The sequence below is a fragment of the Heteronotia binoei genome, chromosome 6, assembly GCF_032191835.1.
Source record: "Heteronotia binoei isolate CCM8104 ecotype False Entrance Well chromosome 6, APGP_CSIRO_Hbin_v1, whole genome shotgun sequence".
Lineage (NCBI taxonomy): Eukaryota > Metazoa > Chordata > Lepidosauria > Squamata > Gekkonidae > Heteronotia > Heteronotia binoei.
The window spans coordinates 28,847,836-28,875,479 of record NC_083228.1 but is presented as its reverse complement, the minus strand read 5'-3'; the positions used below and the strand labels follow the sequence as shown (position 1 = coordinate 28,875,479).

At 47.0% G+C, this 27,644-nt stretch overlaps 1 protein-coding gene across 2 annotated transcripts in view; it reads left to right on the top strand.

The window, feature by feature from the left end:
- UNC5B (unc-5 netrin receptor B) overlaps positions 1-27,644 on the top strand; it is a 227,019-nt gene that overhangs the window by 144,042 nt on the left and 55,333 nt on the right. For both annotated transcript variants that reach the window (XM_060241175.1, XM_060241174.1), the window contains exon 2: positions 23,902-24,123. In XM_060241175.1, coding sequence (XP_060097158.1) covers positions 23,902-24,123 — 222 coding nt within the window. The remainder of the gene's footprint in view (positions 1-23,901; positions 24,124-27,644) is intronic.

Genomic DNA, 27,644 nt, shown 5'->3' with positions numbered 1-27,644 from the left:
CCTCCCTTCGGGGGGAGGGGCACTTATAGCATGCATCCCAGGCAACAGCCGTGCTTGCCCATTGGCTAAGACTGCCCCTGTGACCTTGATAGACCAATGGTCTGACTCGGTAAAAGGCAGATTCATGTCTTCATTGTATGTGTCTTACTCAGTATGCATACAATTTGAGTTCTAGCCAAGGTTTGTGCTGAAAAATATGCAAGAGGCTTTTATTTTTAACCCTTTCACTCTTTCACCCATACAGTGTCAGTTGTGATAAACCTCTCTGTAGTGGCACTGGTGGTGGGGGTTGCTTTTTCTTTGAAAGTCCAAGTTCCCCACTGCTGGAGAAACTATCTTAAATTTCCAAAGTGGCTCAACATTAATTGTGGAAGACCATGATTTGAGAAACATAAGTTCCATTTCTTGCTCCCACATGGTCCTTTGCATTCTGTCTACAGGCAGAGCTGTGCAAATGGGCACGTACTTGTGTATGCCTCACCTTTATGCACTGCTAATTATAGTTTCACCTAATCACAAAGGTGACGCTTAATAAACTGGTTCTTAAAAGGCTGGAGATTGAAGTATTTCTTTTTCCCATGCCATGCTCTATCGCAGTCCAAGAGTGATCTGTCAGAGTTGGTGTTTCTCTAGCCTGTTCTTAGAAGGGGCATGTGGCACCATGAATGACCCTGAAGTGTGCCACCCTCTAAGGGGAGTGAAACTCAGCTAGTGGAGCATGCTGGAGAGTCCAAATGGCTTGGAGAGGAGAGAATCTGAGCCTGCTGCCTTCATCCCTGCTGAATCGGGTGCATAAATTGGAGTTCTTGAGAGCTGTTCACTGAGCAAGTTGGTGAGGCAAGAAGGAACTTGTTTACAGAAGCCAACCAGCCCTTTGTGAGCACAGAGAAAGCTCCAAAATTGCTAAATGTAGCAGAAAGCTCAGAGCAGTGTCTATTGATATGTGTCATGCATTGAGCTGTTTTCTCCTACCCTCGCTCCTGGCCTCCCTTGCTTCTCATCCCCTCCCCACTTTGCCTTTCTCCACCACTTTCCGTAGAGCAATCCTAAAACTTGATTCCCTCATCGTCTTCTTTTTCTTTCTTTCTTTTTTCTTCCTCCCAATGCCCCTTGCTGAGGGAATTGTCCTGGGCACTGAATAGGGCCAGTGGCAGGCGAAGGGGAACGGAGGCCCTGACCCCGCTGGTCCTAGGAAAGCAAAAACACAGGGTAGGGCAAAACAATCAAAACTCCACAACCACAGAGGACCTTTGTAATTGGTTAGGCTTCGCTCAATAGCTACTCTGTGCGTGTGTGTGTTTGTGTGCATGCGTGCATTTAGAGAGTCTTTGGCAAGTGGAACAGAATAAATTTCTGCTTTTGTGTGTGTGTGTGTTGCCTCTCCATCCCAGCCCACTCTTTCAGATCAATAGCGCCAAAACCAAAGAAAGGTTAAATTATTTTACTGCTTTTCAAAGTTGGAGTTAGGAAGCCACATGGATCCAGTTTCTGGTGACGCCTGTAAATGAACTCAATAGCGCAATCGCAGGGTGTCTGCCGATCCGTGCATTATTAAGTCCCATACATTATTAAGCCCTAGTCATGTTAGACACTCATTGTTCTAGTCTGGAAGGGAGACAAGAAGAGGGAACAATTTCTTTTGACTTGGCGGAACGGTTTATTATCTCTCGAGCTCAAGTTATTAACCCTAGCACATGGTGTCGCCTTATTTCTGCGCAATGGCCAAGAAGAGCTCTCCCCCCTACCCCCCCCCCCCCCATTTGTTACCATGGGGCCTTCTTTGTGGTGGTAGAGAAATGGATCTGTTGTGTTTCACGTTCAGGATTCAATGGAAAAATCCAAGGTTAAACAAGGGAGACTTCTGCTGTTGCTTGTTGCTTTCCTCTTCTTCCAAACATTTCCATTTACTTCCAGTTAGAGAAGATCTGTGTATTATGCTTTGGCTTCTAGTTGGAGCCAATGCTCCCTCTAAGTTGTGGAGTCTTGTTCACAAAAAATTCTGCTTCGTGAGCTACTGTCATTAAAGTTGTGAGCTACTGTCATTAAAGTTGTGAGCTACTGCATAATTTAGTTTGCTCTGGGACCATTCTTCCTGAGCTAAGACAAAAATATGTGAGCCAGAAGCTAAAAACCTGTGAGTTAGCTCACACTAACACAACTTAGAGGGAACACTGGTTGGAGCATATACTGTTTGCTAGCTCACCCTTAACTTGCTGTTTTGCTAAAGAAGTCACTTCATGTCTCCAGTGAATATATAGGTGGGAACATGATTGTATAGGGGTCTGAGGTAGTTGCATTGGCCATCCATCCATTTTAATGCCATCCATCCTCTGCCTTTATCAGTGGTCCTCAACCAATCCAAATCCACGCCTCCAAAAAGTGATAGGAATTCATGTGGCCTCAGATTCATATGCTAAGGAAGTGGGGAGGCGGATTGATGACTTCACCAAGATTAAAGCTAGGACTGTAGGCAGCAGTCCTGGAGACAGGAGACACAACTTAAACATTAGGTGCAGCTGCATTCTCAACCAAGCAAGAACGGAGCTGCTCTGTTTCTGCAGCAGTGGAGAGCACTGCGTATGGAGCTGAGTGATCCATAGCTGCTAAAAAGAAGGTGGCAGCAGGAGGATACAAGGGAACACTTATGGTACTCTGACAGGAAGCAAACAGAGGAAGATACTGCTTGAGCTACTAATGCCTAGCCTGGCCTGGTTCTCTCAGAATTTAAAGAGTTGCGACAGGAAGATAATAAGCTACACCTACAGAACTTCTCTGTCTTTTACACTTTTGAAAGATACACTGTTCCCTTTGCATCACAGGGCAGTGCTAAAGTTAGCAATCCTAAGCAGGCAATCAAAGCAAATGGACAGGAGAGGGGTATTGAATGGTGAGAGCTCAGAGCCCTTCAGTATACACATGGCAGTCCGTATGTGGCTCTGAAGTGGAAAAAATAACTTCCTCTCCAGGGCCATTTCAACTCAAGAGAAAACCAGGATGGGGGGGGGGGGGCTAAAGCAGCTCCTCACCTCATGAAAACTGCTTTCCAGTGTACTGGGGTGGGGCTTTCCAGTGAAGTCACAAGTCGCTGACTGTGAGGTGATGACACTTCCATTGTCACCAGAAAGTAATGTCATCATGTTGCCTGCAATGCTGTAGCATTTGCTCCCCTAATCTATGGTTTAACCATAGAGTTTTAGGGCAAATGCTCGAGCATCACCCCACTGTGATGGCATCACTTCCGGGTCACTTCAGAAGTGATGTAATGGCATTGGGGTGATGTTGATCACCCATTTCCTCCACCAAGCAGCTGAACAGTTGTAGGAAGGGCTGGAAGGTGGTGGGAGATTTGCCTCCAGAACTGAAGACCTGCCAAGCCTGCTCCCTGTGCTGCTTTCCTGAGGCAACTTTCTCCACAGCAGCTCTGTGGCAGCCAGAATATTGGGCTGGGTCTGGAAAACCTGGACCCAGTTCATTAGAGATTGTAACAGAGATTAGCTCCCTTGAAGAAAATGACTGCTTTGCTGGGTGGACTCCAGGGCATTGTACCATGCTGAGGCCCCTCCCCTCCCCAAAACCCACTCTCCCCCAGATCCACCCCCAAAGTCTGCAGTCTTTTCCAATGCAGACCTGGCAATCCTAACCCCATACAACCTCCATTTGATGAATGGCTGCCTGTTAGTTTTCAGGCTGGTGGATCACAGCCTACTGCATGTGCAGTCTACATTGTTTTGCTTTTTGCAGTACATTCAAATATGATTTTTTTTGGCCAAGGTAAAGGACAGAGAGGCGGTTTCTCCTCAAAGTTCACCTTAATAAAGTGACCTTTCTTTTCCTTTTTCTGTGTGAGAACAGAAGCACACTGAATGAGTGCAGCTCTTGTCCTGTGGTCTAAAATATGTATTACCGTAGTTTGCCATTTCAGATAGTTTTGCTGTTTGTGTCTCAAGATAACTGCAAGCACTCAGCCTGGGTGTATTTAAATCTCATTCTGTCCCAAAATATGCCATGTACATAAGTAAATACCCTTGTTCAGAGCCTTGCAGAGTGTAGGCTGATCCAGTAGTATTAGGGAGACATGGGTTCCAGTCTCCACTCAGCCATGAAACTTTCTGAATCATCTGGTGTTAGTAATGTTCTCTTAGTCCACCAAACCTCACAAGACTGTTGTGAAGATAAAATGGAGGAGGAGAGGACTCCCTGAAGGAAGGATGGGATAGCTTTATAACAGATAAATAGACTCACTATTTCCGGTTTTAGATCCAGGTGGGCAGCCATATTGGTCTGAAGCAACAGAATAAAGTTAGAGTCCAGTAGTACCTTTAAGACCAAAGAAGTTTTATTCAAGGTATAAGCTTTTGTGTGTGCTTGTGTGTGAGTACACATGAAAGCTTATACCTTGAATAAAACCTTGTTGGTCTTAAAGTGCTGCTGGACTCTAACTTTATTTCAGGTTTCGTTAAGGAGACAAAGAAATCAATAAAACTCTCTAAAAATACAGACATGGATTTTGCCAGATATCTCCACTGGAGAAAGGATTTCCCCCAACAGAGTGCAGTGTCTAGACCTCCATCCTCTTGCTGCAACGTAAAATGACCCATGAAAGGTTGCTTCTGGGGTACAAGGAGCATATGGTTGCCAGCGGCAGGGAGAGTTTTAGGGGAGAGGATCTAACTGCCTGGTGTCCACCCACATTATAATGTCACATCAGAGTGTTTGTTGAGCAGTGATCTGGCTTGCCCCCAAAACTGTGTTTTTACCATGGAGACAGCAAGAATGCTGGGAATGTTGATGTGGATGCTGGAAGGAATGCCAGTTCCTCCCTCCCCATTTTCCCCCTCACCACCCTAGCAAGCAGGACTGGGGGCATTGGGTGCTGGCAGGAGGTCTCCCACCAGAGTGGCAAAGCTGGCAGACCCAAGAGGGCCTTAGCAACAGGATGAAGGGGCACAGGAGGTCATTCATTGAAATGATCCGTGGGATCCAACCAGGGCTTTGTTTGCAGAAAAAGCTGAACATGAACTCATTTGCATATTAGGCCTCACCCCCCCAATGCCGCCATTGTTTCACACAGGGCCTTTTTTGATGGAGGAAGCCCAGCAGGAACTCATTTGCATATTAGGCCACACACCCTGACACCAAGCCAGCCGGAACTGAGTTCCTGCTCAAAAAGAAAGCTCTAGATCCAACCCATATTATTTGATCTGCTTGAATTCCTGTAGGGTAGCCTTTGCAGCAAAAAAGAAAGAAAAAAGAGAAGTCTAGTGGCACCTGAGGCTAACAGGTTTCATGTAGACTAAGTTTTTGTGGGCTAGAACTCACTTGTCAGACATTTGTTGGTATTTATTTCCCATTTGGTATTCATATCACTTCTAGACGTATTCAAGATTAAGATGCAAAAACAACAACAAAATTGCAGTGCCAGATCACCTTTTCCGTCACCTTTTTTGCTGTTATCCTTCAAACTGTTTATCCAGGTGAAATTCCAATTAATTGGATATATTGACTTCAGAAAATGTGCACCATAGATAGCATTGTTGGACTGACATCCCTGTGCATCTCTCATGGCTTCTGCTCACAATAACCTTGGAGTTACTCTGCACTGCTTTGTTACGGAAGGAAGAAGGGAAGCAAAAGAGTGAAGAAATTGACTGGCAGAAGGCAGAGTTGATCAAAAAAACAGGGACTCTCCCTTTCTTAGCAGCCCCGTGGCACAGAGTGGTAAAGCAGCAGTACTGCAGTACTGTGACCTGAACTCTCTGCTCATGACCTGAGTTCGATTCCGATGGAAGCTGGATTCAGGTAGCCGGCCCGAGGTTGACTCAGCCTTCCATCCTTCCGAGGTCGGTAAACTGAGAACCCAGATTGCTGGGGGGAAAGTGTAAAAGACTGGGGAAGGCAATGGCAAACCACCCCGTAAAAAGTCTGCTGTGAAGACATTGTGAAAGAAACATCATCCCAGAGTCAGAAACAACTGGTGCTTGCACAGGGGACCTTTCCTTTTCCTTTCCTCCCTTTCTTGGGCAGAGCTCTCACGCCTCAAACAGCAGGTGTTTAGCAGGCAAAGAGTGCAGCCTTGAGCAGAAGGACACCAATCTTAAGCCCATTGACTACACTGGACATGGGTGGCCCTGGCCTCCAAAATTCTGTACCAAAGATATAGAAGCCCTGCTTAAGGGGGTGGGGTGAGACCCTTGAAGCCCCAGTAGAAAAGGGAACAGACTGGTGTGCTTTATTAAACAAATGTTTGAGTCCAGTGGCACTAGGGTTGCCAGGTTCAGTTCAATAAATATCTGGGGACTTTAGGGGTGGAGCCAGGAGCAGGGTTATGACAAGCATAATTGAACTCCAAAGGGAATTCTGGCCATCACATTAAAAGGGACCACACACTTTTAAAATGCCTTCCCTCCATCAGAAATAATGGATAGGGTCACTTTATTTAGGGGCTCATAGAATTGGACCCCCTGATCCAATCCTTTTGAAACTTGGAAGGTGTTTTGAGGAGAGGCATCAGATGCTATGCTGCAAATTCAGTTCTTCTACCTTGAAAAACAGTTCCCCCCCAGAGCCCCAAATACCCGCAGATCAATTCTCCATTATACCCTATGGGAATCAGTCTCCACAGGAAATAATGGAGTGTCCAGCAGACATTTCCCCCTGAAGCGGGAGGAGGGCCTCCAAACTGGGGGATCCCCTGCCCGCCGCCTGAAGATTGGCAACCCTAGGTGGCACCTTTAAGACCAACAAGGTATAATTCTGGATATAAGGTTTCCATGTTTCTCCCAGCATCTCTGCTGTACAGATCCCAGTATTTACAGTTTCTTTTCCTAGCAAAGTCCTTCTGGATAAGGTTTAGCCTGTTTAGGACCCACCAGCAGCCATTTACCATGAACTTGATTGCATCTCTATGGATGCTGTGAACTCCTTGGAGGAAGGGTGGGATAAAAGCACACAAGTAAGACAAAACCAGCACCTCCTAGAGCCCCAGGTGAGGCATTTTGGCTTGGGAGCTATGCAGCTGTGGCCTGGACAGCCTTGTGCTTTCCCTCTGTCCACTCACTCTCCTCTCACCCACTTCTGTTCCCCAACTCTATTTTGGAAACCTGAGGCAAGTCCCTGCTTCCCACTGAACCTTTTGGAAAGGACAGGAAAGGAAATATGGGCAACAACAAAATACCTGCATGACAGTTGTCGTGAGGGTAAAATTCCATCTGTATATCAGAAGGGTATTTCCTTGTGATTAACAACTGCTTTTCCTAAATCTGTCGGCTTTTGTTGGGCGCTGGATTTTTAATTTTTTTTTTTTAATGGAAGGCTCCTTTTCTCTCTCTCTTTCTGTCTTTCTTTTTTTAAAATGAAGAGAAGCCAAGGTTGTCAGTCCGTTTGCCTGCAATGCAACTTGCATGAAAGGGGTGGCTTTGTGAGCATTTCAGCCCCCCCTCCTCCAATAATAAATGGATTCTTCCCCCCCACTGAGAGCATCAGCTGAGTGGAGAGAATACAAGAGATTTCCCATGCAGTGGGTGGCCAGGCTGGCTAGAATGAGCAAGGGTTGAGAATGAAGGGGTCTGAAAAGCTGTTTTGATTACTTATGATAAATGTGCCAGTCTTTCTTCACCCCAGCAACCCTCCCTCCCCATTTGAGCATCTTTCCCCCCTCCTTGTTGTGGTTCAGTTCAACAAGCAGCTTGCATAACCCGCCCAGCAGGAACATTTTCTCTTGGCCCAGTTGTCAGTTCTATTATCCATCTTGTGCTTTGTGTAGGACAACTGGGCCAGGTACAAAAGAACCGATCTTCTTCATGGTCCCTGTGCAGTCCCACCCTTGGGTTCAATGCCCTGCACGAATCTGACCTCGGTGATCTTTCAAAGCAGCGAAAGCGTTTCTTTTCTTTGGCGGCCCTCCCCTCTGGGTCCTGCCGGAAGCGGTCACTGCGCATGACCGGATCCGGAGGGGAGGACCGCCCTCCCACTCAGTTTCTTTTTCGCCGCTGCCCTCTACGGCTCTCACGTACCTCGCTTAGCATTTCAAGCTTCAACTCTTCCTTCTCCTCCTCCTCTCATCATTTCTCTTCGTCTCCATCTTCGTTGTTCCTCCTTCTTCGTCATCGTACAACAAAAAAGAGAGAGAGAGAAGTTTCAGCCTTTTTTCTCGTGTTTCCCCCTCCCCCCCACCTTCCAGTCCTAGCGGACAGAAAAGGGACCTCCTTCTTCTTTAAAAGGTGCTCGAAGTGCCAGACAAAACTTCCATTGGCAGATGGTCACTTCTTGTGCCTAATCTGCCTGGGAGAAGGCCACAACGTCGAGCGCTGCACGCATTGCCACAACTTCAGTAAGCAAATGCTTAAAACCCGAGCGGGTCGGCTTCAAAGCCACCTCCTCAGGGTTGCCCTCATGCCCCACCATGAATCCAGGCATTTGCCACCTCCCCCCAAAGAAGAGCAGGGAGATTTGGCAAAGGAGCAGATCCCTCCAAAAAAGAAGCACAAAACAGGGGGAAAGGAAAAATTTCATCCCTGGACTTCTACGGCCATAGAAACAACCATAGCTTGGCCTCGGCAACGTCGGCATCAACAGCGACCTCACTGAGCACAACTTCGATGCCGACCACAACTCTGATATCGATACTGACCACTACCCAGACGTTGACGTCGACCTCCATGATGCCTAGGGCACAACCCTCGACATTGACAGTGCTGGCATCGAGAGTGCTGCAATTGGCATACCCGTCAACAGCAACCCTGACGGCAACCCTGACCGACCTCACTACAGATCCAGACACAGCAACAGTTATTGTCATCCCAGACACTGACCCCTTCAATGCTGAAACAATTGCTCAAGCCACAGCCATCTTAGGAAGGGCCCTCAATTCCCACCAGCATGATCAAGCCAACCACATCTACTCTCTCAGGCATTCACCCTACCGCTCCTGGAGCAGGCCATAACTACATCACTGAATTGACCAGCCCCCAGACCATATCCGCCTCCCTCTCCTAGACACAACCTGATGCTACTCCCGTAACAAGAACCATTGCATACCTCCCCTCAATATCGAGCCTCACGGTCCCGAGGCAGCCGTTCAAGGCGTAGAAGCAGATCACGATCTCAATACACCCACTCAAGAGCTCAAAGCAGGCCATTCTCCCGATACCGACATGATCCGTCCCGCAGCCAATCATGATCCCACACATACAGGAGCAGATCCAGGTCTCAAACCAAAAGACGACATCAGTATACTTACCAATCCAGATCGCCCAGTCCTCGATCCTCATCCCCCGAATATGCAGGGCACCACCGGTCCCCGCCACATAGGGGGGTATGCTATGCTCAATATCTGGACTCATACCTACAAGCTAGACTCCAGACACTGAAAGCTGCCGTCGTCCACCAAGTCGTACCACAGGGGATACTTCCCCAACAACAACAGCCACCATCGGCCGCACTGGGAGCACCACCGGGCCCCCAGGAAACACCCAGGGATGAACCCTCACTTTGCATGCCAGACGATCTACTCCGTGGCCAACCAGATAAATCGCCTGACCAGTCTCCTTCAGTCTCATCATCAGATTCCGAGCCAGACGAGACCCAAACTGACTACTCCCCAGATATTACTCCATTGGGCACCTTGTCCTCATCAGAAGGCACCAAGGCCTACCTAGAACTCATAACTCGGATGGCAGAGGCGATGAATATCCCAATGCACACAGACGCCCCTCAGATTACAGACCTGGTCTACCAGCTGGTGCAATCAGATTTGTCTCCTCCTCCCTGCCGATGCTACCAGTACACCTTGCAACCTTCAAGGAAGCATGGGACAAGCTGGCCTCAACCCCATCAACGTTCTGCAGCCTGGAGACCCTTTACAAGATCCAACCAGCAGATGCAAAGTTCCTCACCACTCATCCGACACCTAACTCAGTCATAGTGCAGTCCGCCTCAAAGACCAAGACTACACTGCACCTGGCACCTCCTGACAGAGAGGGCAGAAAGCTAGACTCCCTAGGTCGCAAGCTTTATACCACCATATCAACGCTATCGCGTCTCCACAACTACTTGGCCTACTTTGCAGCCTACGCCTTCACTCTGGAAGCGAAGTTTGCACCTATACTCTCCCAGCTCCCAGAACAGACGCAGCCCCAAGCAGTCACTCTTATAGACGAGATATCCAGGCTATCAAAACAACAGATCAACTCCCTGAGACACGCAGTTTCCTGCTCATCTAGAGCAATGGCATCCTCCATCGCCCTACAACGCCATGCTTGGCTCCGAGCCACAACGCTCCAACCAGACCTAAAACAAAAAGTCGAGGACCTACCCTTTGATGGAGAGGGCCTCTTCCACTCCACCACCGATCAAATGCTATCCTCCATGGATGATGGCAGGAAGAAGGCCAGATGCCTGAGTGTGAACACCTCTGGACAGACAAAGCAATACAAACCACGACAATGGACACCATCACACTGTCTCAAACCATACTCTCCATGCCCCATGGACAGCTGGAAGCGGAGGCCTTCCACCAGCACAAGATCCTCCTCCGCCAGGGCCAAGCAACAGCCAGCTAAATGGTCACCCCAGAACAAACAATCTCTTTGACCCAATCGCCAACCCGGAACTTCCCTGTACCACCCCGGAACTCGCACCAACCAACCCAGGAACAAGACTCTCAAGCTCCCTACCCCAATGGGAGTCCATAACATCAGATGTCTGGGTCCTCACCATCATCAGTTTGGGATACGCGATCGAATTCACAGATATTCCTCGCAAACACCACTTTGTATCCACACACCTCTCACAAGCACTTAGAGAGGAGGTGTATACATTGTTAACAAAAGGGGTGATAGAACGGGTACCTCCCTCCCAAAGGGGACAAGGATTGTACTCCAGATACTTCATCATCCCAAAATGAGATGGGGGGGGGGACACCCAATCATGGATTTGCGGGAACTGAACCGTTGCATAAAACCCAGGAAGTTCTGGATGATCATCCTACAGACAATCGTGCAACTATTATCCCAGGAATCTTGGCTAGCATCCCTGGACATCCAGGACGCCTACTTCCACATTTCCATCAGACCACACCACAGGAAATTCCTGTGATTCACAGTTCGGAACAATCATTTTCAATACCGCATCCTACCCTTCGGGCTCTCGACAGCACCAAGGGTTTTCACAAAATGCATGGCAGTGGTGGCAGCGGCATTACACCAACAGTCCATTCAAGTGTCCCCGTACATAGACAACTGGCTGCTAGTCGCCTCCACACCATCACAGCTGACCAAGGACATTGCTGCCACGTGACTACTCCTCTCCAGATTGGGCCTGGCAGTGAAACTAGAGAAATCCCACCTGCAGCCGACACAAAACCTATGTTTCATCAGGGCAGACCTGGACATGATGAACTATCATGCATTCTTCTCACAGGACCGTGCACAGACACTAAAAACACTAATCCAGGTGTTCATGGACTCCCCAGGTCAGTCAGCCCACGCAATACAGTACCTACTGGAACATATGGCGGCCACGACCTCTGTAATACCCTATGCATGCCTCCACATGAGACCCCTGCAACTGTGGTTTGTTCCCAATTTTTGGCCGCAAAGACATAAATCTATACAGCTGCAAGTCCCAACCATGGTAATCTCCTCACTCTACTGGTGGACCAACGACGACAACCTGAACTTGGGTATGCCTTTCCAGCAGACACCCCTGTCGGCCACCGTGACTACCAATGCATCCCTCCATGGATGGGGAGCACACTACGAAAACCTGATGACCCAAGGCACGTGGTCTCCTGCCGAAGGCGCCTTACACATCAACTGTCTAGAAACGCTAGCAGTCCACCACACCCTCAGATCCTTCCAACTCCAACTCCAGGGCCGCCACGTCTTCATCATCTCAGACAACACGGCCACGGTTTACTACATAAGCAAGGAACCATATCCAACAAGCTCTGCCGCAGGGCACAGACGCTATGGGCATGGTGCATTGTGAATGCCATTCACTTCTCAGCTTGCATGTCCTGGGCACACAGAATGCTCACGCAGACACCCTCAGCAGAACCACACTGAACAACCACGAATGGGAACTCAATAACTCTTATATACAACCCATCTTCTCACAGTGGGGTCCACCCATCGTGGACACTTTTGTGAAGCCACACAACACAAAGTGCCTCCTCTTCTTCAGCCGAGGAGCCTGGACGAATGGTTCCCTGGGGGATGCTTTTCTCCATGCCTGGATGGGAACCCTGTTCTAATCTTCTCACCTATCCCCCCAATCACCCACACAGTCCAGAAAATCATGACAGACAACATGGACTGTATCCTGGTGACCCCCTGGTGGCCATGCCAATCATGGTTTCCAAGCTTACTCCACCTCTCCAACAACACTTACCAACACTTGCCACCAGCACCCGACATACTAACACAACAGAATGGTGCGGTACTACACCACAACCCAACACTCTTCCGCCTAACGGCCTGGAGAATATGACCTCGGAATTCCCAGAAGAGGTCCGGCATGTACTATTGAACTCCAGGAAACCATCTACCTGGAAGTTGTATCCCGCTAAATGGAAGCGATTCACTAACTTCACGCAGCAGTGGGGCTGCAAACCACAGTCCGCCCCACTGCCCATGATTCTATCTTACCTTCTCACACTGTCCAACTCTGGCCTCAGCATAGCTTCCATCAAGGTGCACCTGTCGGCAATCTCAGCGTTCCACTCCATGGTAGACTCCCGGACAGTCTTCTCTCATCCAGTGTCTAGGGGCTTCTTGAAGGGCATGATGCATCTGAAACCCCCCTTGAAACCATTCGTTCCCACCTGGAGCCTATCACTCATGCTCACTCAGCTCATGGGGAAACCATTTGAGCCTCTAGCCTCTTCATCACTTCACTTACTATCCTGGAAGACTGCCTTCTTAGTCGCAATAACATCAGCAAGGAGGGCCAGCGAAATCTGCACCTTCCACTGCGATGCACCATACACAATCTTCCACAAAGACAAAGTGGTCCTATGACCAGACCCGTCTTTCCTCCCCAAGGTGGTATCCGCATTCCACCTCTCCCAAATGATGGTCTTACCCACCTTCTTTCAGGAACCATCCAACCAACTACAAGGGGCACTACACACCCTAGACGTATGCCATGCCCTAGCCTTCTACATCAACAGGACCCATCCCTTCAGATGGGACAAGAGACTCTTCATGGCCTATGACAAACCGCGAAAGGGTGAGCACCTCTCGAGCCAGAGGTTTGTGAAATGGGTGACCAACACGATAAAACTGTGCTACGAACTAGCAAAACAACCCTTACCCGACATGCTGCGGGCGCACTCCACGAGGGCAGTCGCCACGTCCTCGGCATTGCTCCATGGGATTACAATGGAAGTTTTCTGTGCGGCTGTCACATGGTCATCCCAGTCTACGTTTGTGAGACACTACTCCCTGGATTTCCATGCATGAAAGGATGCATCCTTCGGCCGCTCCGTCTTCCAGTCCATCCTGCAATGATACTGTGACTGGGACACCAGATGAGCACATCAGAAATAAGGCCTCATGCTAACATCTATTTCTTACAGCCCTTTGTTGCTATGGCCAGCACCCGCAATCCGATACTACAGCTCGCTATTCACCCAAGTGTGGGATTGCACAGGGACCACAAAGAAGATAAGCAGGTTGCTTACCTGTAACTGATGATCTTCAAGTGGTCACCTGTGCAGTCACACACGACCCACCCAGCCTTCCCCACTGCTGGCCCACTCGTCAAATTAATCCAGATGCACTGGCCAGCGGCGGCTGGAAGAAACTGAGTGAGAAGGCGGTCCTCCCCTCCGGATCCAGTCATGCGCAGTGATTACTTCTGGCCGGACCCGGAGGTGAGGGCTGCCAAAGAAAAGAAACGCTGGCGCTGCTTTGAAAAATCACCGAGGTCGGATTCATGCAGGGCATCGAACCCAAGTGTGTGACTGCACAGGTAACCACTCAAAGATCATCAGTTACAGATAAGCAACCTGTTTTTACTTCACCAAAACCTTTGCTGTGGGTCAGCTTAGGAGCTAGAGAACACAGGTCATTTCTGGAACTACAGGAATGGTGAGCACTTAGGAACATTCGCTTAAACCTACTGTCCTATTTAACAGCTATTGTTTTTTTAAAAAAAACAACAACAGTGTATTGTGAACAGTGAAGACTTGAATGGCCAGCAGCTCTAGCTTTTCTCACTGATGCACTCCCAGACCTGAAGAAGAAATGTCTTCATATGGCACTTAAAAATTAACAGATGAAGTTTCAGATGGCCAGTTAAGCAGTTTGGGGGCATTACAACCAAGAAGGCCCTGCTTCTCCTAGCAACTTCACCGACAGTTAAAGGAGGGGTGTATAGCAGTGTCTGGTCAGTCTGGATTTATCCCTAACCTGTCAAATGGCCTTTTCAGCTTGAGTGCAACCCCATCCAGAAAAGATTGTGTTGCCTGTGTTTTTTGATCTTGCATAGGCTTGAGCAGCTATGGTGCAGAAGATAAAAATGCTGACGAGCATCTTTGTTTTTCACATGGGTTGCGCGATTAAGAATATTCCCCAGGCCACAGGATGTTTTATGTCAAGAGTTGCAACCCCTGCTCACTTCTAATAGGTGGATGGTTCAGCAGCGGTAGTTAGAGCAAAGAATGCACTAAATACCGGTGAGCCGATCCTTCATGACTATTTTAGAAGATTGACAGTGGACTTACAGCTCTTAAAAAAGGTCAGTGGTTTATGGGAAGAGGTCATGGATGCCATCAAGTCCTTGTCTCTGGGAACAATTCTAGATATCATCAGATCCTGCTTAGGAGCAGTTGGATGCCTGCTCTCCTTTCTTGTGGTCACTAAAAAAAGTCAGGCAAATAGAATACCAAGGGAAGTTTAAAAAAAAAAATTAGGATAAATCCAGAAGTCTGTAATTTTCTCCAGATAAGATCTGACTCATCTGTGATTTTCAGCCTTCCAAAAGAAAGAGGGGAAAAACACCCTCCAACTTCTGATGACCACGTAGCCTCAATTATAATCATCAGGGAAGCAGTGAGCATCTACTTGGCTAAAGAAAATGACTTGATTTCCTTTTATATTAATAATGAGCTTTTGACATACCCCTGGGAGGCTATGCTTATTGCCTTGTGCAAAAGAGGAGCAGTCTGTCACCTACTTTCCCCCCCTTTGTCTCCTGCAAGGCCAAATAACTGAGCGGGCTATTTCGTGTGACATTTTGCAATCACATTAAGTGACAGAGGCAGCAGCGCGAGCTAGTTTTGTCCTCCTGTGATGCCAGCTTGCTCTGCAGAAAAGAAAAGTCTTCATGTTTTGAAAATGAGTTGGAGACTAAAGAATTTAAATGATAAAAACTGGCATTTTCCTGATACCTGTAGGAACTGGGCCATACATTCACAAATCGGGATCCTCTCTGAATCCCCATGATGAAGAAAAGGCCAGGTTTCAAAAGCAGAGCAATAGTCTAGGGCTACAAGGAATAGAGAACAACTGAAAACTACTCTCTCTTGTATGTGCCAAGGTTGCCTGTAGCATTTTGAAGTTTAAATGCTACATATAAAAGGAGTCTCTCACTTGTTCTCTTCCTTCCCCATCTTACGATATAAAGCACAAAATTATTACTTTATTGTTTTTAAATTCATTGCAAGCAATATCTACTTCCCCCACGCACCTAAAGCTTTTGAAAGAATTCTGTGTGACTCAGAAGGTTATACTCAGCATTTTAAATAGCAAACCTTCTACATAAAGGCATTAGTTTAGCCTGGAACTAGAGATCACAAAAAAACATGGGCTGTGTGATGTTGTCATCATGCTGCAAGTTTTTGCTCTGCATATTCAGCTTCATTGACTGCATCCTAAGGGGCTGGGAAATTTACAGCACAGTTGCATCACATCATATGTTGAGCATCTCTAGATGTTAAACAGAAGCAGGGGAGAGTGATACATGAGATGGCTGGTTTCAGTAGGAGCTCTGAGTATTCCATAAAATCTAGTTCTCGTCATTCTATGGTTCTTGTCATCTAATATAATATAACAATAACATCATAGGGTATCAGAGTGTTTTTTAGGGCTGCCAGTCATCCGCTAGCAACCCTAAAACTTTTTGGGGCAGGGTAGGGTGAGCATAACATCATGACCTCTTCTGGTGGCATACCTAGAAGTGACATCAAGGTGTTGCATTGATGCTCTAGGAATTTCCCAAATCTCTGTGGCAAAATGACAACCAGAGCTTTTTTTGTAGCAGGAACTTCTTTGCATATTAGGCCACACACCCCTGATGTAGCTAATCCTCCCAGAGCTTTCAGGGCTCTTAGTGCAGGGCCTAATGTAAGCTCCAGGAGGATTAGCTACAGCAGGGGTGTGTGGCCTAATATGCAAAGGAGTTCCTGCTACCAAAAAAAACCCTGATGACATCACTTCCAGGTACATGAACAGAAGTGGCATTGCTGTGCTGCAGCTTTTCATTTTATTCTTGTAGCTCACTGAGCCCAGGGGTGGGAGCTGTAGTGCCCTCGTGCCTTTTGTACTTTGCACTGGCAAGTTTACAGGATGCACCACCAGTCACAGCAGGCCCCATCTACTACATCAGTCCCCCTCCCTTTCTGCTGCTCCACTCAGCTGGCAGATCAGGCAGAGACTGATGAGTTTCTGACCTCAAATTGGAAATCAAGGGGGTTCTACTCTATATTTCTGCCTCTAGGTTCCTTCCCACATTCTGTATTCCAACACTGCCCCAAACCTCAATGCTGTCGCTTGCTGGTGGTAGCCAAGTCAGTAGGTGTAGGCCAGGGGTCCCCAACCTGTTGAGCCTGTAAGCACCTTTGGAATTCTGACACGATGTGGTTGGCGCTGTCACAAAATGGCTGCTGCAGGGGGCAGAGCCAGCCAGAAAATGTCTGCTGCAGCTTACATTCAATCACACAATGAAGAGCCCTGTGCTGTGGTGGCAGCTACAGCCAAAGCAATGGTTTGTTTTTTGTTTAAACCACACAGCCAATCAGCTCTCCAGTAGTCAATCAGAAGTCTTGTTGGCAAAAGTAATGCTTGGCCACACTCACTTTCTTTAAACACTTGATGGACACCACAAAAGGTGTTGGCGGGTGCCATGGTACCCGTGGGCACTATCTTGGGGACTGCATGTGTAGACACAGACACCTCCTCCTAAGGAACTACATGTCCCATGTTGCACAGCATGGTAGTCTGTTAGACAGGCCTATGGTGAAGCAAAGTCAAATTTACAAGAGTGGTGTTTTCAGCTCCTTCTAAGTAAGTAAGTAAGTAAAATTTTATTTGTATCCCACCCTCCCCGCCTAGGCAGGCTCAGAGCGGCTAACAGCATTTCAGACATATACAACAATAAATATAAAACTTTAAATTTAACCATAAAAACTTTACATTTAACATCATTTAAAAACCAGTTAAAAACCACTTCTGCACTTGCTATGGAATTTGAGCTTGTTAGTTTTGTTTGTTTGTTTGGCTAGCTAGAGAACACAGTGCAGTGGAAGGTTTTCTGACTTACCCCTAACTTTAAGGGGTCATCTGACATCCATGTTCTGTGGGCCCAGTACAGCTGCTGAAACTGTAAATCTGCAGAGTCTGTTCAGCAAAATGCCATGGCATGGAGCAAGCGTATTCTGAAATATGAGGGCATCCATTAGATCCTGTAGAGCTGTCATGTGCTGGGATAAGGGACATTCCTTCAGCGAAGGGACATCTTTTGCGCGCTAACCCAGGTGCTCTGTGCTGCAGGCTCATGATGAAATAATGTCATGAGCCAGCCAGAAGATGGATGTTGTTCTCCCTTCAGAAATGCTGTACCTTGCAGAGGTTGAGGCATTTTTGGTTTGCGAGGTGTTGTGCAGTCAGTTCTGTGGTTTTAAATCTGATACTTTGCCATGAACATACAAAGAACAGCAAAACTTGGTGTGGGTGGGAACCACGAGTACAGCAGCACAAGCAAACAGCAACAGGAAACTTAATCGGTAGCTTCAGGCCTGCATTACATCCCTGACCAGGGATAATATATCTTTAAGTACTTGTAATCTTTTGAAATTCCCCTCAGCCCTGCCTGGCAAGAGGACGTGGAGATTATCAAAGGGGGTGGGGGGTGGGAGGAGAAGTGACTTGGAGGGGGAGAACTTTGCCAGACGCACTTTAAGAGACTAATGGATTTCTAATGTTTACATTCTTTATATACAAACCTGCTTTATAAATGATCCTGGCATTACAGCTGTAAAACAAAGTCATAAAAACAGCCTGCAGCTCAGGCATAGAGCATAAATGCCTTTTTTCTCAGGCAGATGAAGGGGAAGCGGAGCTTGCAGCGATCAATATTTATGTGCTTTATCTTTGCTTCTACAGTGCAGTTGGGGAGATGGTACACAGACTTAGGTATGTTACTAGCCTCTGGGGTTGTGCTAGGATCCCCACCTCCACCACCACCATTGACAGGTGTCTGTCAGGTCTCTGAGGGTACAGAAGCTACATTCAGCACTTTTTTTTTCTTCCCCCAGACCTCTGAGACAGAGGGCATTTGAGCAGCCATTTTATTTTGTTGTATTGACCAAGACTCAATTGGCAGATATAGCTCTTAGGCAACTTTAATTATAGCAAGCAACTTCCAGAACATTTATTTACATAATTGTTTGCATTAATGTTTCAAGGCGTCTGTAGTGGGGCAGATCCTATCCAGGTTTTGGGAAAGGGAAACAAGTTTGTGACCGTAAGGTATGAGTCAGCTGTTACTGCGCTGTTTGACTAGATATGGGGTGCAATCACATGAAAGATGTGACCTGACCTAGCCCCGCCTCCCATCCGGGTTATAGGGGCTCGATCACACATGCACATGGGGCTTCTGAGCTGCACCCATTCTTATTCTCCAGATGGATGAAATAACCACCATGATCTTCCCGGTAGCTTCCCCCTGAGTCGCATCTAGGTTGCATATTTGGTTGCCGTCTGATCACTCCAGCTCAACTCATAAACAGAACCACAGTGTGATTGCTCCAAGCCATTTCCGGCACATTTGAGTTTTTTTTCCTAACCCTGCTCCAAAGAGCGCTCATGTGCTTCTCTTCTTGAGTTCATACACTGGAAGACTTAAAAAAAAAACACCTTTCCACAGCGGGTGCATGGTTGAGTCGCACTAGCAGTGTGAATGGCCAACCACGGACTGCTGGCATGATCCTGCCACTTCAACGGCAACTGTCTGATTGCCTGGAAATGGACCAAACTCAAGCAGCTTTTTCGGAGCTGAGATAATATACTTCTTCACCCAAAGGGTGATTAACACAGAATTCACTGCCACGGGAGGTGGTGGCAGCAACAAGCATAGACAGCTTCAAGGGGAGATTGGATAAACATATGATGCAGAGGTCCATCCGTGGGTATTAGCCACAACTTATTGTCTGGGGCAGTAATGCTCTGTATTCTTGGTGCTTGGGGGGCACAGTGGGAGGTCTTCTAGTAGTCCTGGCCTCACTGGTGGACCTCCTGATGGCACCTGGCTTTTTTGGCCACTGTGTGACACAGAGAGACTGGATAGGCCATTGTCCTGATCCAACATGGCTTCTCTTATGTTCTTATGATATCGCACCTGTTTCTCAGTGTGATTGCTCCCATGGTGTGTGGTAGGGGGAATAGAGGCCACCAGAGGGTGAGGGTACAGAAGTTACCAGAGAAAGCAGAAGAGGAGGCCAAGGTTGGACAATGGTCCTTTTGTACTCCATCCTACCACCATCATTTCTTTCCCATCTTGGTATGTCTCGTTCAGGCATATTTTGCTAGCTTACTTGATAGACTGACTCCGTAGGTTTCTTTCTGAGCAGCAGACTCATGATTTGTTAAACTTTGGATCTGAATTTCCCAACAGCATAAAGATGCTGAAGCAAACGGGAGCTGTATGCGGAAAGGAGTGTTGTTGGTGCACTTTCTGGGTCAACAATGTAAAGATACATTATTATTTGGCTTAGAATGCTTCAGGTTAAAGCTGCACAACTAGTTCAGAAAATTATTTTCATTCAGGGCTAGTGATATGTCAGAACATTCACAAGAGATTTTGTAGTTTCCTTAAATGAAAACTTAACTGTGCCTTGCACATCTCCAAATGGTCCTTGTGAAGCAGCTCAGGGAATTCTGATAATCCCAGCTTTTGTCAAACTTGAATGCACATTGTCTTTTTTTTTCTGGGCACCTGCTAAGGTTACTTTTCAACGAGCAGCTTTGTTCAAAGCCCAAACAACAGGCCATCAAAGACAGCAATTTGTAATCACCTCACACAACTCTGCTGAGCTATGGGACCAACGCAATGGGACATTTTATTCTTAATAATTGGTTTTTGGACTTGAGCATTTCCAATTTTAGCTCCAAAATGGCCCATTCATCACAGAAACATAATCTTGTCCGCACCCCACTTTGTTTCCCCCTCACTTCCACCCCGGGACACTCCTGGATACTCAGCATACTGCTTTGGGTTGGAGCCATGGGGGGCTCGCAAGGGCTCTCTGGGAGGGCATTGAGTGCCTTAATTACTCCGCATCTCTTTGCAATTGGTAGGGTGCTGAGAAAATTACAGACCTGCAAATGAAATTAGGGAGGAGACGGCTGGCAGCTACAAAGAGGAGAGGAGACCAGGCAGCATGAGAGAAATGGAGAGACCAAAACAGAGAGAGAGAGAAAGAGAGAGAGAGGAATTAGCCTGGAGTTTAATTCACTGTTTCCAAAAGAGCAGTTAATGGATTATGACAAATGTCCCACTGCTTTCCCTAGTGCTGTGTTAAAGTAGAAATGGAAAGTCAATTTCCCTAAATGGATTTTAAATGACTGGCCGTGTGTGTGTGTGTGTGTGTGTAAGAGAGAGAGAGAGAGAGTTCACAGGTTGGTTGCTGTTCAGAAGGTTTCCTTGGAACTATTTCCCTTTCCCCCTTTCTGGAGTCTGTTTCCTAGAGTCAATCCTAAAAGAAGCTGTGAACTCAAACGGCAGGACTTTGTGATTTGCAGCTGCCTTCTCAATCTCAAGCTTCCCCTGCCCCCAGCCATTTTCTTAGGATGCAGTCAATGCATTCCTTTCGCCTGTGGTGTTGGAGATGCCAAAGCGCAGCCAAGTCTTCTGCTGTTGCCCCTGCAGAAAGAGGCCAAGGAAAAGAATGAATGCTGGACTGAAAGTGAAGAGTTTCTGATACCCCACTTCTGTTTCCTGCAGGCTGTTTGGCTTTTGTCTAATCCCTCTGGCCCCACTGTGTGACTTGTAGGCATCATATATTAGTAGTCTTCAGTCTTCTCAGGCTTAACTTCTTAAGTTGTGATGTCAGTTTTTTTTTATAAGTCCACCTTTTGCTTTTTTCTGCTATTCTTTGCTTCTGTTCCTTTCACCTTCTCTCTCTCTCTCTCTCTCTCCTTCCTTATAAAAAGGACGTGAATGCAAGCAAATATAAAATAATATGGAAGCAGTGGTGACACTAATACAGCCCACCTTAGGCTGGGATGCAGTCCAGTTCAGCGGCATAACCCACCGAGTTCATACATGCCAACACTTCTTCAACATAAACCACAAGCGTTCCATTATTCTTGGAGCTCCCATCAGATGACAGCTGAGAAACATGCTCTGCCTGATGGTTGTGGACCAGGTTTTTCAGCCCCCAGGTTTTACTTTGGTGCACACATTCCCTCTTTCCCCTGCCATGTTCAGGAATACCCTCAAGGGTGCCAAGAAGAATGAATGTTATGCACACCAAGCTTGAATGATGAAATGCCAGAGGAACACAATGAGTCCCTTAGCTCTGCCAGCAAATGGAGCTCTGTGGGGTTTAATGGCTCACAATGTCTGCCTTATCATGGCCTTGCTCCATTTAGTTAAGCAGAATCTGGGAGCAGTTGGAGCGCAGGGTGTCTGTGTTGTAATCCCCTTCAAAATTGCTGCTGCCTGGTGCAGAATTTCCCCTGACTGTGAAATGCTTTCTTTAAACTTTGCTTTGCTTTGCCCTATATTCCACTTAAGAAGCTTTTTGCCTTTACCCTTTAGGGCCGCCACATCAGAACAGTGCTCCCTGGACCCTTCCCCAACAGAAAACAAATGATGTACTGTTCCCTCCCCTGATGCTCCCCCTGTGCATATCAGGCTGTGAAGATATCTGCAGGGCATGGGCTGTTTGTCCCCAAGAGCCCGAGCACATTTTTCTCTGCAGGGCTCAAAGCCAGGAAGGAGGCGCTCAGACCTAGATATCCTGTGACTCCCCCAGGCTTGCCAGTCTGGCTCCATTGCTGAGCTACTGGAACAGAACCAAGATATCCATGTGCTTGGAGCACACTAAGGCTGCAATCCTCTGCTCACTTGGGCATAACCATCATGTTTATCTTTTGCATAACGCTTTAGATGGGACTGCCAACCCCCAGGTGGGGGTGGGGGATCTCCTGATTTGGCGGCCCTCCCCCTCTTTAAGGTCATCAGAAAGTGGGGAGAGAGAAAGGGAAAGTCTTCTGGGCACTCCATTATACCCCATAGAGACCAGTTCCCATGGGATATAATGGAGAATTGGTCTGTGGGTATCTGGGGGGCTGTTTTTTGTTTAAAGTGGAGGCAGCAAATTTTCAGCATAGCATCTGGTGCCTTTCCTCAAAACAGCCCCCAAGCTTCAAAAAGATTGGGCCAGGGGGTCCGGTTCTATGAGCTCCAAAAGAAGGTGGCCCTATCCTTCATTATTTCCAAATGGAGGGAAGGCATTTAAAAGGAGCGCGGTTCCTTTAAATGTGATGGCCAGAACTCTCTTTGGAGTTCAGTTTTGCTTGTCACACCCTTGCTCCTGACTCCACCCTCCAAAGTCTCCTGGCTCCACCCCCAAAGTCTCCTGGCTCCACCCCCAAGTTATTTCTTGAGTCCCCAGTTATTTCTTGAATTGCACCTGGCAACCCTAGCTTTAGAGCATTCAACACCCTTCACCAGCAATAGTTTAGTCATTGTTACAATAGCACTGTAAGGTATTGCAGTTCCATTATTGCAGATGAAGGGGCTGAAACTGATTGAAAATGGGTTGGCCAAGGTCACTATAGAGTCTGTGACAAAGGGCACTGTATGTGCCAGGCTGGGGGTGGCCAAGCTTGCTTAACATAAGAGCCACGTAGAATAACAGTGCAATCCTAAGGAGAGTTACTCTGTTCTAAGCCCATTGAAATGAATAGGCTTAGAGTGGAGTAACTCTCCTTAGGATTGCACTGTAAGTGTCAGAAGTTTGAGAGCCGCAAGACATGAACGTCGGATGTTTGAGAGCTGCAAGACAGGAAGGAAATAGATGGGGGAAAGGTGGAAAGAAAGCAACTTTAAATTTAAGTGCCTTCTCCAAGCCAGCTGACAGGGCAACGGGGGCTTCAAGAGCCACACAATAGGTGTGAAAGAGCCACGTGTGGCTCCCAAGCCAAAGTTTGGCCACCGCTGCTCCAGACGCTTCCAGATTTGTAGTTCAGTCTCTTGATCATTTTGCTGTCACCCAAAGCTTGTAGAAGTACATTCCACTGAAATCAGTGAGATTTACTTCTGAATAAGCAAGCATAGAACTGGGATGCAAATAGCACTTGAACCCATAGCTGGTGCTGTAGGAATGGGTGTGCCAAGTAACGTGCTTCCTGGGTTGTGTTTCACTTTAAGATTTTGTGTCCGTGACTCAGATGACTTCGGTGACTGTGAAAATGTATCTAGCAGCAAAACAGAAAAGAAAGAAAGATTATTTGTTTGGCGCCTTTGCAAAGGAGCTTGCAATTAACATGGAGTCAAAAGTCAGTTGCTGGCAGACTGATGTTGTTCTTTTAAAGCTAAGGGCTGCTACTGTCAGGAAAAGCAACAGAAGAGCAAACTTTTCACACTCTTTGTCTCCTTCTTTCATTGCAGGGATTGAGTATGGCGATGTGCTACCGGATTCCTTCCCATCCGCTCCAGCAGAGTCTCTCCCCCATTTCTTGCTGGAGCCACAGGATGCCTACATAGTGAAGAACAAGCCTGTGGAGCTGATCTGCAGAGCCAACCCTGCCACTCAGATCTTCTTCAAATGCAACGGCGAATGGGTGAACCAGAACGACCATCTCACAACGGAGAGTTTGGATGAGGTCACAGGTGAGAAATTCTGGTGGATTAGTTCATCTTCTGTGCCCGCTTTTCCTCTCTTCACTCTGCTTCCAGTATGATTCTTTGCATCTACAGACTCCTCAACTTATTCCAACTGGAGCAAATGCATAGTGCATATCCCCAGCGTGGGTTTCACTAAGCAAATAATGAGAAATAACCAAGCTCCAAGCTAGAGATTTTCCACTCAGGGCTTTGTGGAAACAACTTTTTCCTCCCTCAGAATCAGGCATCCTGAGGCCTTATTTTCCAGGACTGCAAAAGAAGAGGAAGTTTAAACATCTCTCCCCTTACCCAGTGACATATTCCTGATCTGAAATGGTCCCAGGTATCTGCTATTTGCCATTGGCTCCTCAGAGCCTTTACTTATCTGCAGGGCTATTTTTTTTTTTTTTTTGTACGAGGAACTTCTTTGCTTATTAGGCCACACACCCCTGATGTAGCCAATCCTCCTGGAATTTACAGTAGGCCCTGTACTAAGAGCCCTGTAAGCTATTGGAGGATTGGCTACATCAGGGGTATGTGGCCTAATATGCAAAGGAGTTCCTGCTACCCCCTGCTTTTCAGGAAAATTTTGCAGTTGGGAGGCTGAAAACCCCTTACACTTATACTATGGTTCTTCTTGGAACTGGGGCCCCACAAGTCTGATTTTTAGAGGGAAAAAAGAACACACACACCCAACTTCCACATAATAGAGCCCTCAGTATCTTATTCACTGGGGACGGGATATAGAACTCAAAGGAGGACTGTTCAAAGCAAGAGCATTGTGGTGAACCAATGATTTTAAACTGCATTTCTGTGAAAGCTAATGTGGATTTCTTCCCTGAGATCAGTAACAGTGGACAAGGAGTATGTCCCCTATTATAATTTCTTCCAAAGTTCTCTTACAGAATAGTGTTTCTATTGGGTGTTTCTAAGATATGCTTTCAGTAGCTTGAGGGTATGTTTTGGGCGCTGATCTGCTTGAACTGAGTGTGCACTCCGGAACACTTCCCAGAATCCTCAGCCATGTAGAAGTGTTCCTTGGCAGACTGTTTTATATTTATGTGAGGCACTTACCTATGTTTCCCTAACAAAAGACTCAAGCTGATGGGGCAAAGGTTCCCAGAAAGGAGGATGGTTGAAGACTAATGCAATAGAACTACAGCATGCATAATTGTCTGGATGGATCATTGAAATAAGAGGGATTTACTTTTCAATAAATATGCACATAATTGGGCTGCAAATAGCATTTTTAGCAGTAGGAATAGCCACACTGAGACTGTTTTCGCACACAGCCTACCTCGCCGTCACAATCCTGTTCCCTCCGCAGCGTCTGGTCGGATTTCCCACCATCTGCACCGAAGTTACAGGAAGTGCCTCAGCTTTTGCGTAGCAAACGTAAACCGCTAAAACCCAGTTTACGTTTGCTACACAAAAGCTGCGGCACTTCCTGTAACTCCGGCGCAGATGGTGGGAAATCCGACAGACGCTGCGGAGGGAACAGGATTGTGACTGCGAGGTAAACTGTGTGCGAAAACGGTATGAGTATTGTGCTTCCCCACTTGCATTTCTGATAAGACTGATCTTAGCTAATACAGACATACATCAGCAGGAATTGTGTTCTAACCTAGCTGTTTATAAGCAAAATGTAGTTCCACTCCAACCCACAGAGTAGGGCCGATATATAATGGTACTGATTAGATATATTTTAGTTAGGCTTTCCAGTAAAACACTTTGCAAAAGGCTCTTAAGAAAAGTAGATAATCTGAGAGATGGAGATAAAATTCTGACATGGATCAAAAACCTGCCTATGAATAAGAAAACAACCAGCAGGAACACTCAGTCAATTTTTTTTGCCGTGGCGAAAGGTTAGCAGTAGGGAGCCCCCAAACAATCCAGCCCGAAAGTTCACTTTTATGCTGAAGAGGCTGCCAGGGGATTTTCAAGGATTTCAAAGCTATCCTCAAGCAAGGGAATAATTTACAGAAGATTGTGGACTAAGGAAGTTAGAGGCCCTGTGTGAATAGAACATCATTGGGTGTTTATCAGATGGACCCTCAAATAATCCGCATGAGTTTAAATTCTGTTCTGGTGTTTGATGTCCAGCGCACTGAAATGGAAACTTAGGCTTTAAAAAAGTATTAAAGCCCACACTCCTTATTTCAAATTTCAGGCCTGGGTCACGGACCTGGAAAGGACAATATGCATGGGTCAGATGAAGCACAAAACCAAGACGATCTTTTAGCTTGCTTGTGAGTTTTCTTGAGGCATCATGCTGATGAATGGTTGTCAGAACTGTCCCTTACATACATACATTCATAGATGTCATCAAGTTGCATCAAATTTACAAAGGTAAAGGTCATGTGGGAGGTTGCAGCAGCTGGGCAGGAACTGAGGGAAGGGAATTCCTGCCGCCAGAAGATGTGACACCTGGCTGGGAAATAGGGTTGCCAAGTCAAATTAAAGAAAAATCTGGGGACTTTGGGGGTGGAGCCAGGAGACTTTGGGGTGGAGCCAGGAGACTTTGGGGGTGGAGCCAAGAACAAGGATGTGACAAGCATAATTGAACTCCAAGGGAGTTCTTGCCATCACATTTAAAGAGACAGCACACCTTTTAAAATGCCTTTCTTCCATAGGAAATAATTAAGGATAGGGGCACCATATTTTGGGGTTCATAGAATTGGACCCTTTGGTCCAATCGTTTTGAAACTTGGGGGTATTTTGGGGAGAGGCACTAGATGCTATACTAAAAATTTGGTGCCTCTACCTCAAAAAATAGCCCCCCCAGAGCCCCCAATACCCACAGATCAATTTCCTATTATTCCCTATGGGAATCGTTCTCCATAGGGAATAATAGAGTGCCTAGTAGACATTTCCCTCCCCCCCCCACGCTTTCTAATCGGGGGAGGGCCTCCAAACTAGGGAATCCCCTGCCCCCTCCCTCTCACACACACACACTTACCAGATCTTCCTCCGGACAACTCTACTTCCTGTGAAAACGAAAGCAAAAGAAAGGGAGGGGCCGTTCTCAGAAGCCCTTCCTGCTTCCTGCCCAGCCTTAAAGGGGCAGACATTTTGCAAACGGCTCAGGAGCTCTACAACATGAAACCTAAAGGTATGTTCTCCCCCCCCTCCACCCCCCACCCTCGCTTCCAGAGTTTTGAAGAGCGGGAGATGAGGCTGCGAACCCAGAAGTCTCCCGCCAGAGCGGGAGGTTTGGGAAGCCTACTGGGAAATCCTGCACATGCACCGGCTCTGGCTAGGATGAGGCGTCCCCTTTGGAGTTTTAAGCTAGAAACAACTGCTCTGTGGCAGGCCTGTGCAAATGCAGTCCCAACATATGTGTGTACAGACATCAATGAACACAATAGTTAGATAAGCAATTCTGTTTTCTTTATCACTTTCAAGCTGATTGTGTTTTGAAATAAACTGAACATTCTTTATCACAGTCAATAATCAAAGGCTTTTTTTTTTTAAAGGCATCAACATTTGGAAATGCATTGCTCTGAATTTGTTACAAAGTATATAAC